The following is a 21,592-nucleotide window of genomic DNA, read 5'->3' as shown; positions in this document are numbered from 1 at the left end:
CTTAGTGCGCCTGAAATGGGCTGTCTGCACTCTCAAAGTGCATGTTGTTGCCAAATGTATTTCATATGCTGTAAACCTAGTTCATAGTTGTTAGTTTCCTTTAATGCCAAACAAACACATACCAATCGTTGGTTAGAAGGCGATCGCCGAATTCGTCCTCGCTTTCTCCCGTGTCGCTGGCTGTCGTGTCGTTTTCGTCGTTTTCGCTTGCATACGGTTCAAACCGATATGGCTCAATAGCTTCAGTTTCTTCTTCAATTTCGTTTTCGCTACCTGCCTCCACACTACAACCATCCGTTTCAATACATGCGTAATCTGTTGAATCGCTTAAGCCGCTGAAATCCGAGCTAATGTCGCTATACCTTGCTGTTCTATCCGCCATGTTTGTTTGTATTGGCATCACTGTGTGACGTCACAGGAAAATGGACGGGTGTATATAACGATGGTTAAAATCAGGCACTTTGAAGCTTCTTTTAGGGATATTGCGTGATGGGTAAAATTTTGAAAAAAAAATTCGAAAAATAAAATAAGCCACTGGGAACTGATTTTTAATGGGTTTTAACCCTTCTGAAATTGTGATAATGTTCCCCTTTAACTAGCTGATGAGAACATATACTACAGCTTTCCATTTACGGTACACGTTTAAAGGGTATCAATTGTTTTGTTAAAAAGCCTCCTCAACTGTACCGATCAGTGGTGCCAGAAATTGTACCAAAGTGCACCACTGAACCATTTTACAACATAAACGCCAACATTAATACTACAGTGATTCATTCTGTCTGTCAACCAACCAATTTGGCCACTTCATGACCACTAATTCAGCTAAACAGAGCAAAGTAGAAGGAAACGTAGCAGCTACGGCATTGAAACGTCATCATAGGCTGTAATAATATTCTCTATACTGTACATTCTGCCATGTCATGTTGAGTTGCTACATACATTGCAGTGACCTGACAAGTGACCTAAAACCCCTGATTTTAGCAAAAGAGATACAGCTACATCGTCGAACTACCTGATAGTACAGAGCACTTTTTTTTTTTAAATACCAAATCTATCTACAATATTGAGTACCCTTTAAAAACATCTTGTGCTTTTTCAGTGTTGGAAACACACACACTCACAAGTAGAACATTGTACATTGTGCTGTAACAATGTACAGTCCCAGCAGTCCAACACAATAGATTTACTGGAATGGATTCTAACAAAACAGGAAGTGATCCACTGGAGGGTCCTGAGGTGAGTCTTTTAGTCTACATGACAACATGTCCCTTACGATCTGCTACTTTTTTTGTTGGGAACGCACCGGATGTCTTTGATCAGGGGTGTCCAAACTTTTGTCCAGCCAGGGCCCGTCAATTGGCTGAACGGGGGGGGGCACTTTCATACATTTTGTACATTAAATATGCTAAAAGAAAACTGGTGTACTATCTAAGCAAGCTGGACAAAACATCCACGTTAGCTTTGTGTTATAGGTGACAAAGAGAATTAGTGTAATATGTAATAACTTGGGCTGTCGGAAATAAAAACTTAAATCAAAGTACCACTGATAGTCGCACGCACACTCGGTGTGGTGAAATTACTCTCTGCATTTGACCCATCCCCTTGTTCCACCCACTGGGAGGTGAGAGGTGGCCGCGCCCGGGAATCATTTTGGTGATTTAACCTCCAATTCCAACCCTTGATGCTGAGTGCCAAGCAGAGAGGTAATGGGTTCCATTTTTCTAGTCTTTGGTATGACTCGGCCGGGGTTTGAACTCACGACCTACCGATCTCAGGGCGGACACTCTAACCACAAGGCCACTGAGCAGGCAAATCATGCGATTATTTCCAAAAATATATTGCATTAATCATTGGGGATGCTATAAAATAATCTTATTTAGGTAGCACTTTAGTATAGGGAACATTAATAAGTACTTAATAATGACTACATTTAGGTAACACTTTAGTATGGGAAACATTAATAAGTACTTAATAATGACTAGTTAAGAGCCAATATTGTCAGGCTTGTCCCTGAGAGTTTGGTTCAGTTTTAGTTTTTCCTCTGTGTTTGTTTTATTTCCTGTCAGCACTCTTATTTTGGTTCAGTTTCCTGTTGTTCTCTCTGAGTACTGTCCCCTTAGCTGTGATTGATTGGCACCTGGCCACACCTGGTGTCAATCAGCCAGCTGCTATTTAAACCTGCCTTCCCCTCCAGTCAGTGCTGGATTATTGTCATGGTCGATGTCACTACTACCTATCATAATACTTGTCGTTGTAGCTCTGTCTACTTTTGTTCACTCTGCTCATGTCATAGTTCCTTCGTGTCACGGTAAGTGTTTTTGTTTCTTGTCGACAGTTAGCCTTTATGCTATTTTAGTTCATAGCCAAGTTTGTTCTCCGCCTTGTGCGCGCCTTTTGTTTGTACCCTTTTGTTTGTTTTTTTGCGATAGTGTTAAATTAAATCATGTTTTCTCGCTCAATGCCTGCCGTCATCTCTGCATCTTGGGGTTCGTCACCAATATACCCTGACAAATATGTTCCTAATTTGCATGTTAATAAGCAACTAATTAATGGTGAATAAGTTCCCCATACTAAAGTGTTAACCCTAACCAAATAACCCTAACCCTAACCAAATAACTCTAAATTAAGTCTTCATTACTTAGAATATGTTTCAGTAGTGTCCAAATAACTCTAAATTAAGTATTTGCTACTTATAATATGTTCCCCATACTAAAGTGTTACCCTTATTTATTCTGATTCCAAATAGATTCAAAATTTTAAAAAATCGATAAAAAAATGTTTTTGTTTTTTTTAAAGAATCAATTTAAAAAAATACTCATAAGCTGTGCTTATACGTCAGCAACCAAAAGGAAGTTATTTTACCTGTAAAAGGAAGTTACGTAACCTGTAACCTCGTTTGAAAAGTTTTTATTACTATTAATAAGTATGCCAAATAATACATTGCGAGAATAGGTTGGAATCAAGAATTGTGTTGTTGTTTTTTTTGCTGCAGCTGTTACATATCCTGTAATATTGTACATGGTAATTGGGATTTGTTATATATTGTATATATTATATACAAATATAATATAATATAATAATATAATATATCAGTATATATTATATAATGTATATATAATATGTTTATATTAAAAAAGTTAAAGTTAAAGTACCAATGATTGTCACACACACACTAGGTGTGGCGAGATTATTCTCTGCATTTGACCCATCACCCTTGATCACCCCCTGGGAGGTGAGGGGAGCAGTGGGCAGCAGCGGTGGCCGCGCCCGGGAATCATTTTGGTGATTTAACCCCCAATTCCAACCCTTGATGCTGAGTGCCAAGCAGGGAGGTAATGGGTCCCATTTTTATAGTCTTTGGTATGACTCGGCCGGGGTTTGAACTCACAACCTACCGATCTCAGGGCGGACACTCTAACCACTAGGCCACTGATATAGGCCACATATATGTTATATTTTATATTGCTACTATGGTACATCTTTAGTCTACTTTATACCTGCATTTTCCTTTCCAACCTTACCCTTTCCATCCTTTGTAACTGAGCTACTGTGTTGAACAATTTCCCTTGTGGATCAATAAAGTTTGTGTAAGTCTAAGTGTTAAATTGAGACTCGATTCTGAACCGAATCATCACCCCAAGAATGGAAATCCGATCCAATCTTGAGCTTCTGAAAGATTGGATGTATGTATAGAAGAGGAATAATAATCTTTTGCAACAATACATTTGTGTCCAAATGTTGTGGTCTTTTTTAAATTAAAATGCATTCGTAAATTCATTGAAATTATGCTAGCGGGTAAAACATGTGATTAATCATGATTAATCCAAACTTAAAGGTGCTGTAAATTTAAAAAAAAGAATCGTGTAACAGCACTACTAAGAACATATCTAACAATGAATGAATGTTTTAATTTTACAATCTGTCCAGTGGCAATAGAAGAAAAAAAATTGGACCCCGGGCCGCACTTTGGACACCCCTGTGAGGAGGAGTCCTGGTCATGTATCATGTGATCTTAGCACCACCATGTTGTGTCGACTGATAAAACGCTTGTCAGGAATGTGCTTTCAAGTCTGCAGAAGATCTTCATCCTTCTTTGGCCGTGGCCCTAAAATAGACAGTCCAGGTCCAACCTGCTTGATGGTGACTGATTCGGAGCTTCTCTTTATTACCTGGAGTCCCTTCACACCTCGCCATTACTGTGGAAGGCCATCAAGTATGGTCCCACACAGATTTCATTACCAGGAGTCCCTTCACACATTTCTTTCCCTGTGAAAAGCCATCAAGTGTGGTCACACACAGATTTCAATGGCAGTCGCCATGACCATCTGGCTTTTGTTCTTGTCCCGGCCCGGAGACTGGTGCTGTCCAGACTCCTCTCTGGGTGACAACGGATCGGAGAGAACGCTCCGTTTGAGAGGTGCCGGGCGAAGGCGGGAGCTTCCAGGAGGCGTGGAAGGCTCTGGTTGTCTGTTGTGGGTGGCGTGCGAGGAGGAAGAAGATGATGAGGTGCAGTTGCCGGTGCACACCCCCGAGCTCGACCTTTCGCCTCTCTTGGCCCGGTAGGACGCTCTGCGCCGGAGCTCACTCACCAGCTCGTATTTGACAAAACAGAAGACGTCTTTGACCCCGCAACGCTTTTCTGGCTCGGCAGCGAGGAGCCTCTGGAACATGCGCAGGGCGTCGTCGGTGAAGCGGCGCCACTGCGACGGGTACGTCCCCACCGGGCACCCCGCTTTCTGCCAGCGCCTGAACTCCTCATAGAACGTGTCGGCCGGGAGCGCCGCCTCCCAGGGGAAGTTGCCCGTCAGCATACAGAAGACCAGCACGCCGAAAGCCCACACGTCTAGACTGGTGGTCACCAGGAAGCCCTCGGTGCGGCTGGCGCGGCACACCTCGGGCGCCGTGTAGGGAATGGTGCCGCTCACCCTTTTCACGCGGGAGCCCACTCGGCGGGTCATGCCGAAGTCGGCCAGCTTGATGCGGCGACACTCACGGTCGAACAGCAGAACGTTTTCTGGCTTGACGTCGCGGTGCACCAAGTTTTTACTGTGCATGAAATCCAGGGCCAAACCAAGTTGTTGCATGCAGCGTTTCACCATTTCCTCTGGCAGGCCCACCTGGGAAGAAGAACACGGATTGATCGCTCGGATAAAGAATACATGACATCAAGAAAACATAACATTTCTTAGATTAAAACAGGGTCTTAATAACATGCTTTGGTTATAAGAGTCAAAAATTACAAACCACTTAAAACGCTCTCTAAACAATCAACTGCTCTCTATTGCAGTGGTAGTCAGAAATTATGTACTATCCCTTTAAGGGGCGAGTAAATGAGGTAGTAAGAAAGGATAGAGCAAGGGACCCCAAACTTTTAGAGTACATCAAGGAGTTAAGTCCCATACCACCATATTATAATGTATTGGAGATTATTTAATTTGATAGATGGCAACTACCTTTATTTCCGGACTACAAAGCACTACTTCTTTCCTACGCTTTGAAGCTTGAACCCTGCGCTTTGTACAATGCTGCGGATAAGTTATGAATTTTCTGAGTTCCCAAGCTTCACATCAGACCAATGAAAGTGCCGAACTGGTCCCAGTGGACCAATGAAATCATTCACATTACATCAAACGCACTCACTAAATCGTCAAGTCAGTTAGCGCTTTATGGACTCACCCTCGTCATGGAAAAGAAACAGCAAATTGCACAAAGCACAGCCCCAAAGCCGAAAAAGAAAAACGGAACGAAAATCACGATCCGCCAAAGAAGACAACGCAGAACCATAGAACGAAAGTGAAAAGTGTAAACGAGGCTTAGAAAGTCCGGCTGAGGCAACCCCGACTCCCCTCAACTCCGACACTGAGGAAGATGAGGACCGGGCTCGATGACTTATAAGGCGCACCAGATTATAGGGCACATTAAATGAGTCATATTATTTTAAGTTATTTTCTGAATTGAAAACACTTCGTTGTGGTCTACATAACATGGAATGGTAGTTCTTTGGTCAAAATGTTGCATTGATTATGTTTTACAGATCATCTTCAAGCCGCTTTCTGACAGTCGCTTCAGGATACGCCGTTTTGTGGGCGGTCTTATTTACGTGGCTCACCTTCGGCAGCGTCTTCCCCCCGTCATCTTTGTTGTAGCGGTGTAGCGTGCAAGGACGGGAGTGGAAGAAGTGTCAAAAGTTGGCGATAACTGTTTTAATGACTTTCAGAATTTACTTAAATCAATAACGGAGCAGCATCTCCTCATCCGGAAACAACAACAAGGCCGGAAATGTGTCCCATAAAAAAACGTTTGAACGGAACTCTCTAATAACTAAAGTTTCTTGGGTGAATAATGTAAACTCACTACACCGGTATGTTTTAGTGCTTTCACGGGGAGTTCACTGACAGATATAAGTAAGAACTTTACAGTACTTTATATTAGAAATGGCAACAACAGAGGATGAATGTCCCATAACAAGAAGATAGAGAAAAAGAAGAAGCTTATCGACTAAGTTGTCGGTACGGACTACAAAGCCGGACACGCACAATTTTTCAGGATTTATGCACATCCCAAATACAGATCAGCAGGCACCAGAAGGTAAGAAAAGTTGCTTTTGCATAATATTGCAAAACAAAACACCAGATAATATGTCTTACCTTATACACACTCCATAATAATACTCGTATGTTTAATGCGCCGACAATCCATCAAGCGGTGCGGCTTCATAGCTTACCAAAGTCGTACTAAAACATTTTGATAGATTTTTGAGCGCCATGTGTAATGTTCTATATTTTCAATGGAACATATAAAATGTTGGTGTTGTTTACTTGAGTCATATTGCAGTCTACACGTATCTCTTATGTTTGACTGCCATCTACTGGTCACACTTATCATTACACCATGTACCAAATAAAATTGCTTCGAGGTCTGTAAGCAAAACCAGTATTATTCCGTACATTAGGCGCATCGGGTTATAAGGTGTACTGTCGAGTTTTGAGAAAAAAAAATGATTTTAAGTGCGCTTTATAGTCCGGAAAATACGGTAGGTTAACTCATTTTGTGCAAATTTTTCAAAATAGAAAAACTGACATAATTAGATCAAATGGACATTGAAAGGGTTCAAATAAAATACAATTTTAAATATAAAATGTTAGCTAATTTTACTCAGAACTGAGAGATTTGAGCAAAAAATAATTAAAAATACAAGAATCCAAAATGGTGTTATACACTCAGCTTCTTAACTGTTTAACACCCAAAGGACTTTGTCATCATGGCGTTACTTAACTGCGATTAAACGATGCATGCCTCAGAGGCTTAAAAACAATCAATGAATAAAATTTACTAGCATAACAAGATTTATTTTCCAAAAGGTGAAATAGTTATTTTTGGTCCATGTTTCACGGCACTCGTTTTAATGAGGAAAAACCTTGAAGTCTTCTTCCAGCACATCAAGTGAAATAGTTGTAAAGCAAAGTGAGGAGCGCTCACATAGCAACAGAACCGAGAAAAAGGCTGCATCCCCAGGAGATCTTGTTAAAAGTGTACTGTCTCCAACATGATTGGAGCAGCTCTGTCGCAGGCAAGACAATGATTGGTGGAGACAGGGATGATGATATTACCTGTGGGGGAATGATGTCGAAAAGGTCCCCAGCGGGGGCATACTCTTGTCCAAATACATAGCTGTCCTCCGTCTCGAAAAGCACGTCCAGGACTTTGATGATAAACGGACTGGAACTAAGTGAGCCCGTTAGACTGAATTCCCGCAGGAAACTCTTCAGCTTTGTCTTGTTTTTGGTGACAAATTTCAGCGCCATCTTGGTACCTGACGGGGCAAACACAACGGACTACGTCAATATTCTAACTCAGTGGTTCTCAAACTTTTTTCACCGAGTACCACCTCGAAAAAACACTTGGCTCTCTAGTAACCAGCATTCAAATATAGTCTTGTAGTAGGCATACGTATTCATTAAAAACAATTGTGAAGTGAATTATATAGCGCTTTTCTCTAGTGAGCGCTTTGACATAGTGAAACCCAATACCTAAGTTACATTTAAACCAGTGTGGGTGGCACTGGGAGCCGGTGGGTAAAGTGTCTTGCCCAAGGACACAACTGCAGTGACTAGGATGGCGGAAGCGGGGATCGAACCTGGAACCCTCAAGTTGCTGGCACAGCCACTCTACCAACCGAGCTATACCGCCCCAAGTATATTGTCGCACAGCAGCTAAATGAACACTTAGTGTCTAACAATCTCTGTGAACCTTTTCAATCCGGTTTCAGGGCAAATCACTCTACGGAGACAGCCCTCGCAAAAATGACTAATGATCTACTGCTAACGATGGATTCTGATGCGTCATCTATGTTGCTGCTTCTTGATCTTAGCGCTGCTTTCGATACCGTCGATCATAATATTTTATTAGAGCGTATCAAAACACGTATTGGTATGTCAGACTTAGCTTTGTCGTGGTTTAACTCTTATCTTACTGACAGGATGCAATGCATCTCCCATAATAATGTGACCTCGGACTATGTTAAGGTAACGTGCGGAGTTCCTCAGGGTTCGGTTCTTGGCCCTGCACTCTTTAGTATTTACATGCTGCCGCTAGGCGACATCATACGCAAATACGGTGTTAGCTTTCATTGTTATGCTGATGACACCCAACTCTACATTCCCCTAAAGCTGACCAACACGCCGGATTGTAGTCAGCTGGAGGCGTGTCTTAATGAAATTAAACAATGGATGTCCGCTAACTTCTTGCAACTCAACGCCAAGAAAACGGAAATGCTGATTATCGGTCCTGCTAAACACCGACATTTATTTAATAATACCACCTTAACATTTGACAACCAAACAATTACACAAGGCGAATCAGTAAAGAATCTGGGTATTATTTTCGACCCAACTCTCTCGTTTGAATCACACATTAAGAGTGTTACTAAAACGGCCTTCTTCCATCTCCGTAATATCGCTAAAATTTGTTCTATTTTATCCACTAGCGACGCTGAGATCATTATTCATGCGTTCGTTACGTCTCGTCTCGACTACTGTAACGTATTATTTTCGGGTCTCCCTATGTCTAGCATTAAAAAATTACAGTTGGTACAAAATGCGGCTGCTAGACTTTTGACAAGAACAAGAAAGTTTGATCATATTACGCCTATACTGGCTCACCTGCACTGGCTTCCTGTGCACTTAAGATGTGACTTTAAGGTTTTACTACTTACGTATAAAATACTACACGGTCTAGCTCCGTCCTATCTTGTCGATTGCATTGTACCATATGTCCCGGCAAGAAATCTGCGTTCAAAGAACTCCGGCTTATTAGTGATTCCCAGAGCCCAAAAAAAGTCTGCGGGCTATAGAGCGTTTTCTATTCGGGCTCCAGCACTATGGAATGCCCTCCCGGTAACAATTAGAGATGCCACCTCAGTAGAAGCATTTAAGTCCCATCTTAAAACTCATTTGTATACTCTAGCCTTTAAATAGACCCCCTGTTAGACCAGGGTACAAAGCCCGTATGTGGGCTTTGTACCGAGGATGTCGTTGTGGCTTGTGCAGCCCTTTGAGACACTTGTGATTTAGGGCTATATAAATAAAGATTGATTGATTGATTGATTGATTGAAGTAAGCAAGTACATTTGATATGTTTGGCCACTGTAACATTACACAGTTTGAACAGTAACACTGTGTTTGAATATAGGAAAATAAAACACTGCACTTAAATAATCAATCAAATATTTGGCGTAGCAGTTTGAGAGTCTCTGTTCTGAATCTTTTAATTAGTATGAGAAATTGTTGCCGTATGCGCTCACCCTGCGTTCTGTGACCCACCAGGTCCACTTTGCCATAGGTGCCCTTGCCCAGCTCGCGGATGTGCTCAAACTGTTTGGCTACATCGGCTGCAGAGAGTGAGGTGATGGCCAGGGCTTGCATGTCCTCCACGGGCACCCCTCCACTGCAGGGGGCCGTTTTGGACGTGGGAGAGCCACCACCGCTGCCCACCCGTCCTGGCCCAGTTGGAGAAAGGGACAGGCTGGCCTTAACGCTGTGCGGCAGACTGTCGAGGGAAGGAAAAACAGGTATGAGGTCATTGAAAAGCTTATTTTGGTGGTTTATAGTGAATGCAAAGTAGAGATTCAGTTGCAAAAATGTCCTCACTTGACAAGTCGCCAGTAGGTCAACTTTTTTCATGTCTTATTTTCTTGTCTAATGGGGCAGTTTGAATTTGACCCTGTTGCTATGGCAGCTGGTTGTTGAATTTTATAATAAATATACAAACTTAATTAAAGAAACAGGAAGTCCTTCCTGATATGGGTAACTTCAAAATGTAAATTTGTATTAAAGTGGATAGTTTATACTGCCCTTTTTTTTCTTTTTTTTGCTGCAGCTGTTACATATACTGTAATATTGTACATGGTAATTGGGATTTTTTATATATTGTATATATTATATAAAAATATAATATTATATAATCATAGAAGCATTTAAGTCCCATCTTAAAACTCATTTGTATACTCTAGCCTTTAAATAGCCCCCCTGTTAGACCAGTTGATCTGCCGTTTCTTTTCTTTTCTCCTCTGCTCCCCTTTTCCTTGAGGGGGGGGGGGCACAGGTCCGGTGGCCATGGATGAAGTGCTGGCTGTCCAGAGTCGGGACCCGGGGTGGACCGCTCGCCTGTGCATCGGCTGGGAACATCTCTACGCTGCTGACCCGTCTCCGCTCGGGATGGTGTCCTGCTGGCCCCACTATGGACTGGACTCTTACTATTATGTTGGATCCACTATGGACTGGACTCTCACAATATTATGTCAGACCCACTCGACATCCATTGCTTTCGGTCTCCCCTAGAGGGGGGGGGGTTACCCACATATGCGGTCCTCTCCAAGGTTTCTCATAGTCATTCACATCGACGTCCCACTGGGGTGAGTTTTTCCTTGCCCGTATGTGGGCTTTGTACCGAGGATGTCGTTGTGGCTTGTGCAGCCCTTTGAGACACTTGTGATTTAGGGCTATATAAATAAAGATTGATTGATTGATTGATATAATATATCAGTATATTATATACCGTACTGTATATATATTATGTAAATATTACACATATGTTGTATTTCCTATTGCTACTATGGTACATTTTTAGTCTACTTTATACCTGCATTATCCTTTCCGTCCTTACCCTTTCCATCATTTGTAACTGAGCTACTGTGTGGAACAATTTCCCTTGTGGATCAATAAAGTTTGTCTAAGTCTAGTAAATCATTGAAGTTAAGGTGAGGCAAAATTAACGTGAGACTGTTTTTATGTCTCCTTAAATGTGATGGTAAGTCTCTGATGGATGGTAAGTCATTTTGTTGTTAACCACGATGGCAATGACAAGAAGCCCAGCAGGCACAAGACTTTAAAACAACGTTGAGAACTTGTTGTATTAGGTCCTGACGTTGACCAACTCAAACTTAACTTTGGAACATGTCTTTTGACGATGTGTAATCAATGTTGGGTTCTGATGTTGATTTGACCATTGAAATTTGGTAATTTCCCAACCAACAACATGGATCCAACGTTAGACACCAACGTTGTCCCAATTTACCAATAGAACTATTTTGCAACATTGTTTCTAAGTCAGTTTTAATGGAAAATCAACGTTTTGTAACTTCTGGGAAGGGATTCTATTACCGTATTTTTCGGACTATAAGTCGCAGTTTTTTTCATAGTTTGGCCGAGCTCCAGTGCAACTTATATATGTTTTTTTCCTTCTTTATTATGCATTTTTGGCAGGTGCGACTTATACTCCGGTGCGACTTATACTCCGAAAAATACGGTATATTCAATTGGTCTTTGTGTTTTGCAGCACCCTTACATTCTGTTCCTTGTCGTGCCAGCACACATGTTCCTCATTGTTAATTAGTTCTGTTTAGTTCCAACTTGTTTCCTCCTTCATTGTTGGTTCATTATTTTGTGTATGCCACAGTAATATGTTGATTCCAACTTTTTCTACTGACTCCTACCTAATTAAATTACTGTACCATCCTATCCTCACTTTGTCTTCCGTTTCTGCATCCTGGGGTCATGTCAACAGCCACAAAGCACCATCGTCTCATATAACATTACATTACATTACATTAACACCAAAGAGTCTGAGACAGGAAGTGTACAGCATTTTATTTTGTTTATTTTATCTCTTAACTGTTATTGAGGCACGTAGGTTTTTTATTAATTACAAGTTCTATTTTGTTGCTAATAATAAATATTGAGTACCATATATAGTTGTTTCAGTCCTAAAATTATCTAGTAAATTATCACTAAGAGTGATAATATTTATATTTAGTATGATTAGTAGGAGATTTTTATGGTTGATACATGTCTTTCTTTTATGTTCTCAAGTTTTACATAATTATCATTAGTTGTCTGAGATACCAAATAATGATAATAGTAACAACTTTAACTCACAGCCATAAGACTGTACAAATAATAAAACAGAAACACTATATATTTTACAAATATTTTGCACACCAAGAAACAAAACAGATTACAATATTTATATTAGTGTGTTGTAGTTTTATTATTTGTACATACTGCCATCATTTAGTGTGCAATATGTGTGTATGTGCATAGGTGGTAATTATTAATATTCCTCATTTTAAGGTCACATTTTACTTTTTTTTACTGTATGTAAAATCTGCACTACAACTACAGAAAATCCCCATTGTGGGATGAATAAAGTCTAACCTACCCTATCCTATCCTATAAAGATTCTTGCTGGATAAAAGCCTCCAACTGTTAAAATGCTTTTTTTTTTTTGCTAGCTAATGTCCACATGATGTAGTTTTCATTGCATATCCCAAAGGAAGACTAAATCTTGTGTTTTAACAGACGCTCATTAACATAAAATCAATTTCGCAGGAGAGTATATATGCGAAGGGAGAGGCCTTTGAGTACATGTATTAGACTTCCTGTGTCCCTCCAGATCACTTTGGCCAGTGTTCACGTGCAGCCACAAGCATGAATGACTGGCCTTGCAGCACTTACTGGCACAGAGTGATGAGAAAATCAATAGGAGCAGGTGTGCATATGCCGGTAAAGCCGGCCATATGTTTTCTGGGAAGCAAACGCCATTACCTGTTGATATCTGTGGCACATTGCAAGCTAAGAATGTACTGGCTATAAAATGAAACCATATGAAAATAATCAAGCATCCAAATCAACCACGGCACTCATTGTCAATGTCCTATCTCGTTTAAACCAATGAGATATGATGATATAAGCTCCGATACAAGCAGTCCTGCAGCGTGTTTACTTGTGCAAAGCAGGACAGACCGTTAACATCTAAATGTCCTCCAATAAGCACACAAGGTTGGTCTATTTTTACATTCTAGTGAAGTCATTTACAAAAGGTAAACATGGTAGGCTATAGGCTACTAGGCAGAGGTGTGGACTCGAGTCACATGACTTGGACTCGAGTCAGACTCGAGTCATGAATTTGATGACTTTAGACTCGACTTGACAAAATGTAAAAAGACTTGCAACTCGACTTAGACTTTAACATCAATGACTTGTGACTTCACTTGGACTTGAGCCTTTTGAATTGACATGACTTGACATGACTTGCTACTTTCCCCAAAACCCAAAGATGAAAAAGTTATTCGGGAGCGCTCCGTATTTTTCATTGTGTACTTGTCTATCAGCGTTGCGTGTGTCAGCTGGTGTGGTCTCAGTACAACAGCCAATCAAATTAGATCTACTTTGTTTTCATCACACAGCATTCATCCAATCAAATTGCAGGACAACCAACGAAGAAGACATGTCCAAACCACACGCCAGTGAACAAAAAATGATACCTAAAATAATTTTGTTTGGGTATAAAAATTACGAGGTGGTCAACACAAAACGGTTTGCAGTATGCAACACATGCGGTTCGAAAATTACTGATGGAGAGGCAACAACTTCCAACTTCGTCCGGCATTTGAAGTTGCACAAAGAACGGTAAGTTTTGAATGTAAGATAACGTTTATTAGCTAAGTAACGTGACTTTTATTTGCTGTGTAGTTAAATCAGTGAGGCTGTAAACTCACTGCTAACGTTATAACGTTATTGCAAACACGGGAATCTGTTGCAGTTCACTACCTTATTCATACTTTTTGTTCAGTGATTTTTTTTAAGCAGGGTTACGTTAGTCAATATATCACACGTAACGTTAGACGGCGGTCAGCAGCACCGCGTATTTTAGCCACCTAAAAAAAGACAAAAATTGTAAAATAAAGGTCAGTTAAAATGTATACTATATTATGTAGCTGAGATAGGCTCCAGCGCCCCCCGCGACCCCAAAAAGGGAATAAGCGGAAGAAAATGGATGGATGGATGGATTATGAATATGTGTACCGTTTTAGCTAGCTTTCTGACATACTGTTGGTTGTTTACCTCAGTGGTCCCCAACCACCCGGCCACGGCCCGGTACTGGTCCGTGGATCGATTGGTATCGGGCCGCACAAGAAATAATTTTTTTTTTTTCTTTTTTTAATTAAATCAACATAAAAAACACAAGATACACTTACAAGTAGTGCACCAACCCAAAACAACTCTCTCCCCCCTTTTGTTCTGGGCATTGAACATGAAGACTCTTCCTTCACTGTTCCGAGTGGCCATGAGAGTCTTGGCAGTGCCTGCCTCCAGTGCTCCAGTGGAGCGAGTTTTCAGCCATGGTGGCATCATACTACGCCCCCATCGTGCACAAATGACTGACAGACTCTTGGCTAATTTGGTCTTTTGCAAATGCAATGCAGCATAGGGCCCTGACATATAAAAAGTACAACTTTTTTGTTATGTTATAAATAAATGATAAATGGGTTGTACTTGTATAGCGCTTTTCTACCTTCAAGCGCACGGCCATTCTTCCACTGCGCCACGCCGTATATCACGTATATGTCATGTTTTTTCAATGTTAACACTTTTGTACAAATAAGGACATTTGCACTTTATTTTTCAATGTGTTTGTTCTGTAAAGGAATGAGTTAATGTTTAAAATGACTGGTTAATAGTGCTATTATAAAGTGCAATGTCAGCACAATTTTATTTCCTGCAATTTTAAAATGCACTTGTTTTAATAAATAAATACAGCGTTTGAAAAGCATACACAATCTGTGTTAATATATTAGTCTGTGGTTAAAAGGACTTGAAAGGACTCGAAACTCAAAATGCAGGACTTAGGACTTGACTTGAGACTTTCCAGTCTTGACTTTGGACTTGACTCGGGGCTTGCCTGTCTTGACTCGGGACTTGACTCGGACTTGAGGGCAAAGACTTGAGACTTACTTGTGACTTGCAAAACAATGACTTGGTCCCACCTCTGCTACTAGGAGCTAGTAGCCACACAACAGCTAAGCACACAATAGCACACAAGCTAGACATACATACTAAGTGTACTTAATTGGACAATACTGCAGTCTAAACAGGACATACTGTATGTATACATCCACAGTACAAACATACATATACACATACTGTCATACTTGCCAACCTTGAGACCTCCGAATTCGGGAGATGGGGTGGGCGGGGTTGGGGGAGGGCGGGGTTTGGTGGTAGCGGGGGTGTATATTGTAGCGTCCCGGAAGAGTTAGTGCTGCAAGGGGTTCTGGGTATTTGTTCTGTTGTGTTTATGTTGTGTTACGGTGCGGATGTTCTACCGAAATGTTTTTGTCATTCTTGTTTGGTGTGGGTTCACAGTGTGGCACATATTTGTAACAGTGTTAAAGCTGTTTATACGGCCACCCTCAGTGTGACCTGTATGGCTTTTGATCAAGTATGCGTTGCATTCACTTATGTGTGTGCAAAAGCCGCATACATTATGTGACTTGTCCGGCACGCTGTTTGTATGGAGGTAAAGCGGACGTGACGACAGGTTGTAAATGACACTAAAGGCAGTGCCTTTAAGGCACGCCCCCAATATTGTTGTCCGAGTGGAAATTCGGGAGGAATTCGGGAGGATGGTTGCCCCGGGAGATTTTCGGGACGGGCACTGAAATTCGGGAGTCTCCCGGGAAAATCGGGAGGGTTGGCAAGTATGCATACTGTACATAGACATTCACTGTACAAACTTACATATACACATACTGTACGTATACATTCGCAGTACAAACGTACATATACACATACTGTACATATACAAGTACATATACATACATACACTCATGCATATAATCACGTTTCATCAAACATATATTAACGTTGTTGCCCTAGGGGACACTGGTTAACAGATGGCACACCGACAAAGCTTAACCTATTGTTACTATAACAATCTACCAGGTTAATACCGTTTGCTTATTTTTCTTCCCCTCCATTTATCTGCTTTCTTTTTCAAGTTATCATTACATACAGGTAAAAGCCAGTAAATTAGAATATTTTGAAAAACTTGATTTATTTCAGTAATTGCATTCAAAAGGTGTAACTTGTACATTATATTTATTCATTGCACACAGACTGATGCATTCAAATGTTTATTTCATTTAATTTTGATGATTTGAAGTGGCAACAAATGAAAATCCAAAATTCCGTGTGTCACAAAATTAGAATATTACTTAAGGCTAATACAAAAAAGGGATTTTTAGAAATGTTGGCCAACTGAAAAGTATGAAAATGAAAAATATGAGCATGTACAATACTCAATACTTGGTTGGAGCTCCTTTTGCCTCAATTACTGCGTTAATGCGGCGTGGCATGGAGTCGATGAGTTTCTGGCACTGCTCAGGTGTTATGAGAGCCCAGGTTGCTCTGATAGTGGCCTTCAACTCTTCTGCGTTTTTGGGTCTGGCATTCTGCATCTTCCTTTTCACAATACCCCACAGATTTTCTATGGGGCTAAGGTCAGGGGAGTTGGCGGGCCAATTTAGAACAGAAATACCATGGTCCGTAAACCAGGCACGGGTAGATTTTGCGCTGTGTGCAGGCGCCAAGTCCTGTTGGAACTTGAAATCTCCATCTCCATAGAGCAGGTCAGCAGCAGGAAGCATGAAGTGCTCTAAAACTTGCTGGTAGACGGCTGCGTTGACCCTGGATCTCAGGAAACAGAGTGGACCGACACCAGCAGATGACATGGCACCCCAAACCATCACTGATGGTGGAAACTTTACACTAGACTTCAGGCAACGTGGATCCTGTGCCTCTCCTGTCTTCCTCCAGACTCTGGGACCTCGATTTCCAAAGGAAATGCAAAATTTGCATGGTTGGGTGATGGTTTGGGGTGCCATGTCATCTGCTGGTGTCGGTCCACTCTGTTTCCTGAGATCCAGGGTCAACGCAGCCGTCTACCAGCAAGTTTTAGAGCACTTCATGCTTCCTGCTGCTGACCTGCTCTATGGAGATGGAGATTTCAAGTTCCAACAGTTTTTCAAAATATTCTAATTTACTGGCTTTTACCTGTATACAAGTACATATACATACATACACTCATGCATATAATCACGTTTCATCAAACATATATTAACGTTGTTGCCCTAGGGGACACTGGTTAACAGATGGCACACCGACAAAGCTTAACCTATTATTACTATAACAATCTACCAGGTTAATACAGTTTGCTTATTTTTCTTCCCCTCCATTTATCTGCTTTCTTTTTCAAGTTATCATTACATATATGTATTGTTGATAATAGAGGTAATTATTGTTATTACTTATTATCAATAGTGCTATTGCTATTGATATTTGTATTGCTCCATTTGTAGTGTAATAATGTTCATTGTCATTTCTGTTTAAATAATATTTATTTCACTAACTGCTTCGTTAGAAGTAGCTAAAACACTGCAGACTGGGGCTGGACGTTACCCGCAAGCTAGCCATGTCTCAAAGCACCTCTTCCTGAGGGCGTTTCAGTGTTATAACGTCACCTTTATCTTTAGTTTTTAAACCAAAATGCGTCCGTTCTCCCTTTTCTGTCTACACACTGTGTCTGCTTGTAAGTACTCCGTGATTGTGCGTTGCCGAACATGCTCCTCTGCTCGTAATCCAGCAATGACACGACGTGACGACGATGGGGGATCGGGGGGGATGGGGGACCGATTCTTTTTAGAGGCGGTATAGTACCGAATATGATTCATTAGTATCGGGGTACTATACTAATACCGGTATACCGTACAACCCGAGTTCTGAGTGTACAAACCTTCACTAAAATAGGGACTTTTGTCGAGGCTGTAACTATATGTCCGATAATGGCTTTTTGCCTTTATCCAATATTCCGATATTGTCCAACTCTTTAATTACCGATACCGATATCAAACGATACCGATATCAACCGATACATACAGTCGTGGATTTAACACATTATTATGCCTAATTTGGACAACCAGGTATGGTGAATATAAGGTACTTTTTAAAAAAAAAATTATAAAATAAAATAAGATAAATCAATTAAAAACATTTTCTTGAATAAAAAAGAAAGTAAAACAATATAAAAACAGTTACATAGAAACTAGTAATTAATGAAAATTAGTCAAATTAGCTGTTAAAGGTTAGTACTATTAGTGGACCAGCAGCACGCACAATCATGTGTGCTTACGGACTGTATCCCTTGCAGACTGTATTGATATATATTGATATATAATGTAGGAACCACAATATTAATAACAGAAAGAAACAACCCTTTTGTGTGAATGAGTGTGAATGAGTGTAAATGGGGGAGGGAGGTTTTTTGGGTTGGTGCACTAATTGTAAGTGTATCTTGTGTTTTTTATGTTGATTTAATAATAAAAAATAATAATTAAATTAAATTTAAAAAAAAAAAACATACCGATAATTAAAAAAAACCGATACCGATAATTTCCAATATAACATTTTAATGCATTTATCGGCCGATAATATCAGCAGGCCGATATTATCGGACATCTCTAGCTGTAACCCATTATTCATATTTACATTGTTTCTAATGGAGAAATTTGCTTCACTATACAAACTTTTTTGATTTGCGCCCCTTATTTCAGAACCAATTAAAGTTAAAGTTAAAGTTAAAGTACCAATGATTGTCACACACACACTACACTGCAAAAAGTCAGTGTTCAAAAACAAGAAAAAAAAATCCAAAAATTAGGGGTATTTTATTTGAACTAAGCAAAATTATCTGCCAATAGAACAAGAACATTCGGCTTGTCAAGACTTTCCAAAACAAGTACAATTAGCTAACCTCAATGAACCCCAAAATACCTTAAAATAAGTATATTCTCACTAAAAACAAGTACACTTTTCTTGGTAGAAAAAAAAGAGACCTTTTTGCTCAATATGTTGAAAAATATTCTCAAATTAAGTGAATGCTAGTGCCATTATCTTGACTTAATGATATGCGCTCGGCATCATGATTTTTTTTTTTTCATGCTTGAAGCCATTATCGGACATCCCTACTTAAAATAAGTATATTTTCACTAATAACAACTGTATTACTATATGACTACATATTTTCTATTGTTTCGTTGAAAATCAAACAGCAAAGTCCATTTGGCTGTCATCTGTTTTAATATGAGACACATTTGTGTCAAAGTCATGATTTTTTTTTCCATGCCTGAAATAAGAAATGATTACTTTTAAAAGTAGTTTTATACTTGTGAGTGTTGATGACACAGCTTTGCATCAGTTGATATTCTAGTTCCAAGCATGTTTTACTCAATATAGGTCATCAAATCTCAGCAACAAGCTGTAATATCTTACTGACATAATTTAGGACCAAAACACTTAAAACAAGTAAAACACAATGGATGTCCGCTAACTTCTTGCAACTCAACGCCAAGAAAACGGAAATGCTGATTATCGGTCCTGCTAAACACCGACATTTATTCAATAATACCACCTTAACATTTGACAACCAAACAATTACACAAGGCGAATCAGTAAAGAATCTGGGTATTATCTTCGACCCAACTCTCTCGTTTGAATCACACATTAAGAGTGTTACTAAAACGGCCTTCTTTCATCTCCGTAATATCGCTAAAATTCGTTCTATTTTATCCACTAGCGACGCTGAGATCATTATTCATGCGTTCGTTACGTCTCGTCTCGACTACTGTAACGTATTATTTTCGGGTCTCCCTATGTCTGGCATTAAAAAATTACAGTTGGTACAAAATGCGGCTGCTAGACTTTTGACAAGAACAAGAAAGTTTGATCATATTACGCCTATACTGGCTCACCTGCACTGGCTTCCTGTGCACTTAAGAAGTGACTTTAAGGTTTTACTACTTACGTATAAAATACTACACGGTCTAGCTCCGTCCTATCTTGTCGATTGCATTGTACCATATGTCCCGGCAAGAAATCTGCGTTCAAAGAACTCCGGCTTATTAGTGATTCCCAGAGCCCAAAAAGAGTCTGCGGGCTATAGAGTGTTTTCTATTCGGGCTCCAGTACTATGGAATGCCCTCCCGGTAACAATTAGAGATGCTACCTCAGTAGAAGCATTTAAATCCCATCTTAAAACTCATTTGTATACTCTAGCCTTTAAATAGCCCCCCTGTTAGACCAGTTGATCTGCCGTTTCTTTTCTTTTCTCCTCTGCTCCCCTTTTCCTTGAGGGGCGGGGGGCACAGGTCCGGTGGCCATGGATGAAGTGCTGGCTGTCCAGAGTCGGGACCCGGGGTGGACCGCTCGCCTGTGCATCGGCTGGGAACATCTCTACGCTGCTGACCCGTCTCCGCTCGGGATGGTGTCCTGCTGGCCCCACTATGGACTGGACTCTTACTATTATGTTGGATCCACTATGGACTGGACTCTCACAATATTATGTCAGACCCACTCGACATCCATTGCTTTCGGTCTCCCCTAGAGGGGGGGGGTTACCCACATATGCGGTCCTCTCCAAGGTTTCTCATAGTCATTCACATCGACGTCCCACTGGGGTGAGTTTTTCCTTGCCCGTATGTGGGCTTTGTACCGAGGATGTCGTTGTGGCTTGTGCAGCCCTTTGAGACACTTGTGATTTAGGGCTATATAAATAAAGATTGATTGATTGATTGATAAAATCTCAGCAACAAGCTGTAATATCTTACTGACATAATTTAGGACCAAAACACTTAAAACAAGTAAAACACTCTAACATAAAATCTGCTTAGTGAGAAGAATTATCTTATCAGACAAAAAAATAAGCAAATATCACCCTTATTTGAGATATTTCATCGTACCTAGATTTCAGTTTTTGCAGTGTAGGTGTGGTGAAATTTGTCCTCTGCATTTGACCCATCCCCTTGGTAAGTTTGTACATCGAGGTTCCACTGTAGTTATCTTTGATAACGCAGAATTTCTTGTTTTGATCATATTGATCAAAACAAATCATACCTACTCAGTGGCCTAGTGGTTAGAGTGTCCGCCCTGAGATCGGTAGGTTGTGAGTTCAAACCCCGGCCGAGTCATACCAAAGACTATAAAAATGGGACCCATTACCTTCCTGCTTGGCACTCAGCATCAAGGGTTGGAATTGGGGGTTAAATCACCAAAAATGATTCCCGGGCGCGGTCACCGCTGCTGCCCACTGCTCCCCTCACCTCCCAGGGGGTGATCAAGGGTGATGGGTCAAATGCAGAGAATAATTTCGCCACACCTAGTGTGTGTGTGACAATCATTGGTACTTTAACTTTATATTG

General features: G+C 40.6%; 1 protein-coding gene across 1 annotated transcript in view; it reads right to left on the bottom strand.

Annotated features, from left to right (window-relative positions):
• Positions 1-212: 212 nt before the first annotated feature.
• Positions 213-21,592, bottom strand: part of sbk1 (SH3 domain binding kinase 1) — a 37,317-nt gene continuing 15,937 nt past the window's right edge. Inside the window, exons 2-4 of the mRNA XM_061967631.2 lie at positions 9,803-10,047; positions 7,611-7,813; positions 213-5,117 (exon numbers count right to left, since the gene is read on the bottom strand). Coding sequence (XP_061823615.1) covers positions 4,290-5,117; positions 7,611-7,813; positions 9,803-10,047 — 1,276 coding nt within the window. The 3' untranslated portion in view covers positions 213-4,289. The remainder of the gene's footprint in view (positions 5,118-7,610; positions 7,814-9,802; positions 10,048-21,592) is intronic.

This window comes from Nerophis lumbriciformis, linkage group LG11 (genome assembly GCF_033978685.3).
Source record: "Nerophis lumbriciformis linkage group LG11, RoL_Nlum_v2.1, whole genome shotgun sequence".
NCBI classification, from domain to species: domain Eukaryota; kingdom Metazoa; phylum Chordata; class Actinopteri; order Syngnathiformes; family Syngnathidae; genus Nerophis; species Nerophis lumbriciformis.
Note: the sequence above shows the minus strand (reverse complement) of the source record. Positions and strands in the feature narration are given on the sequence as shown.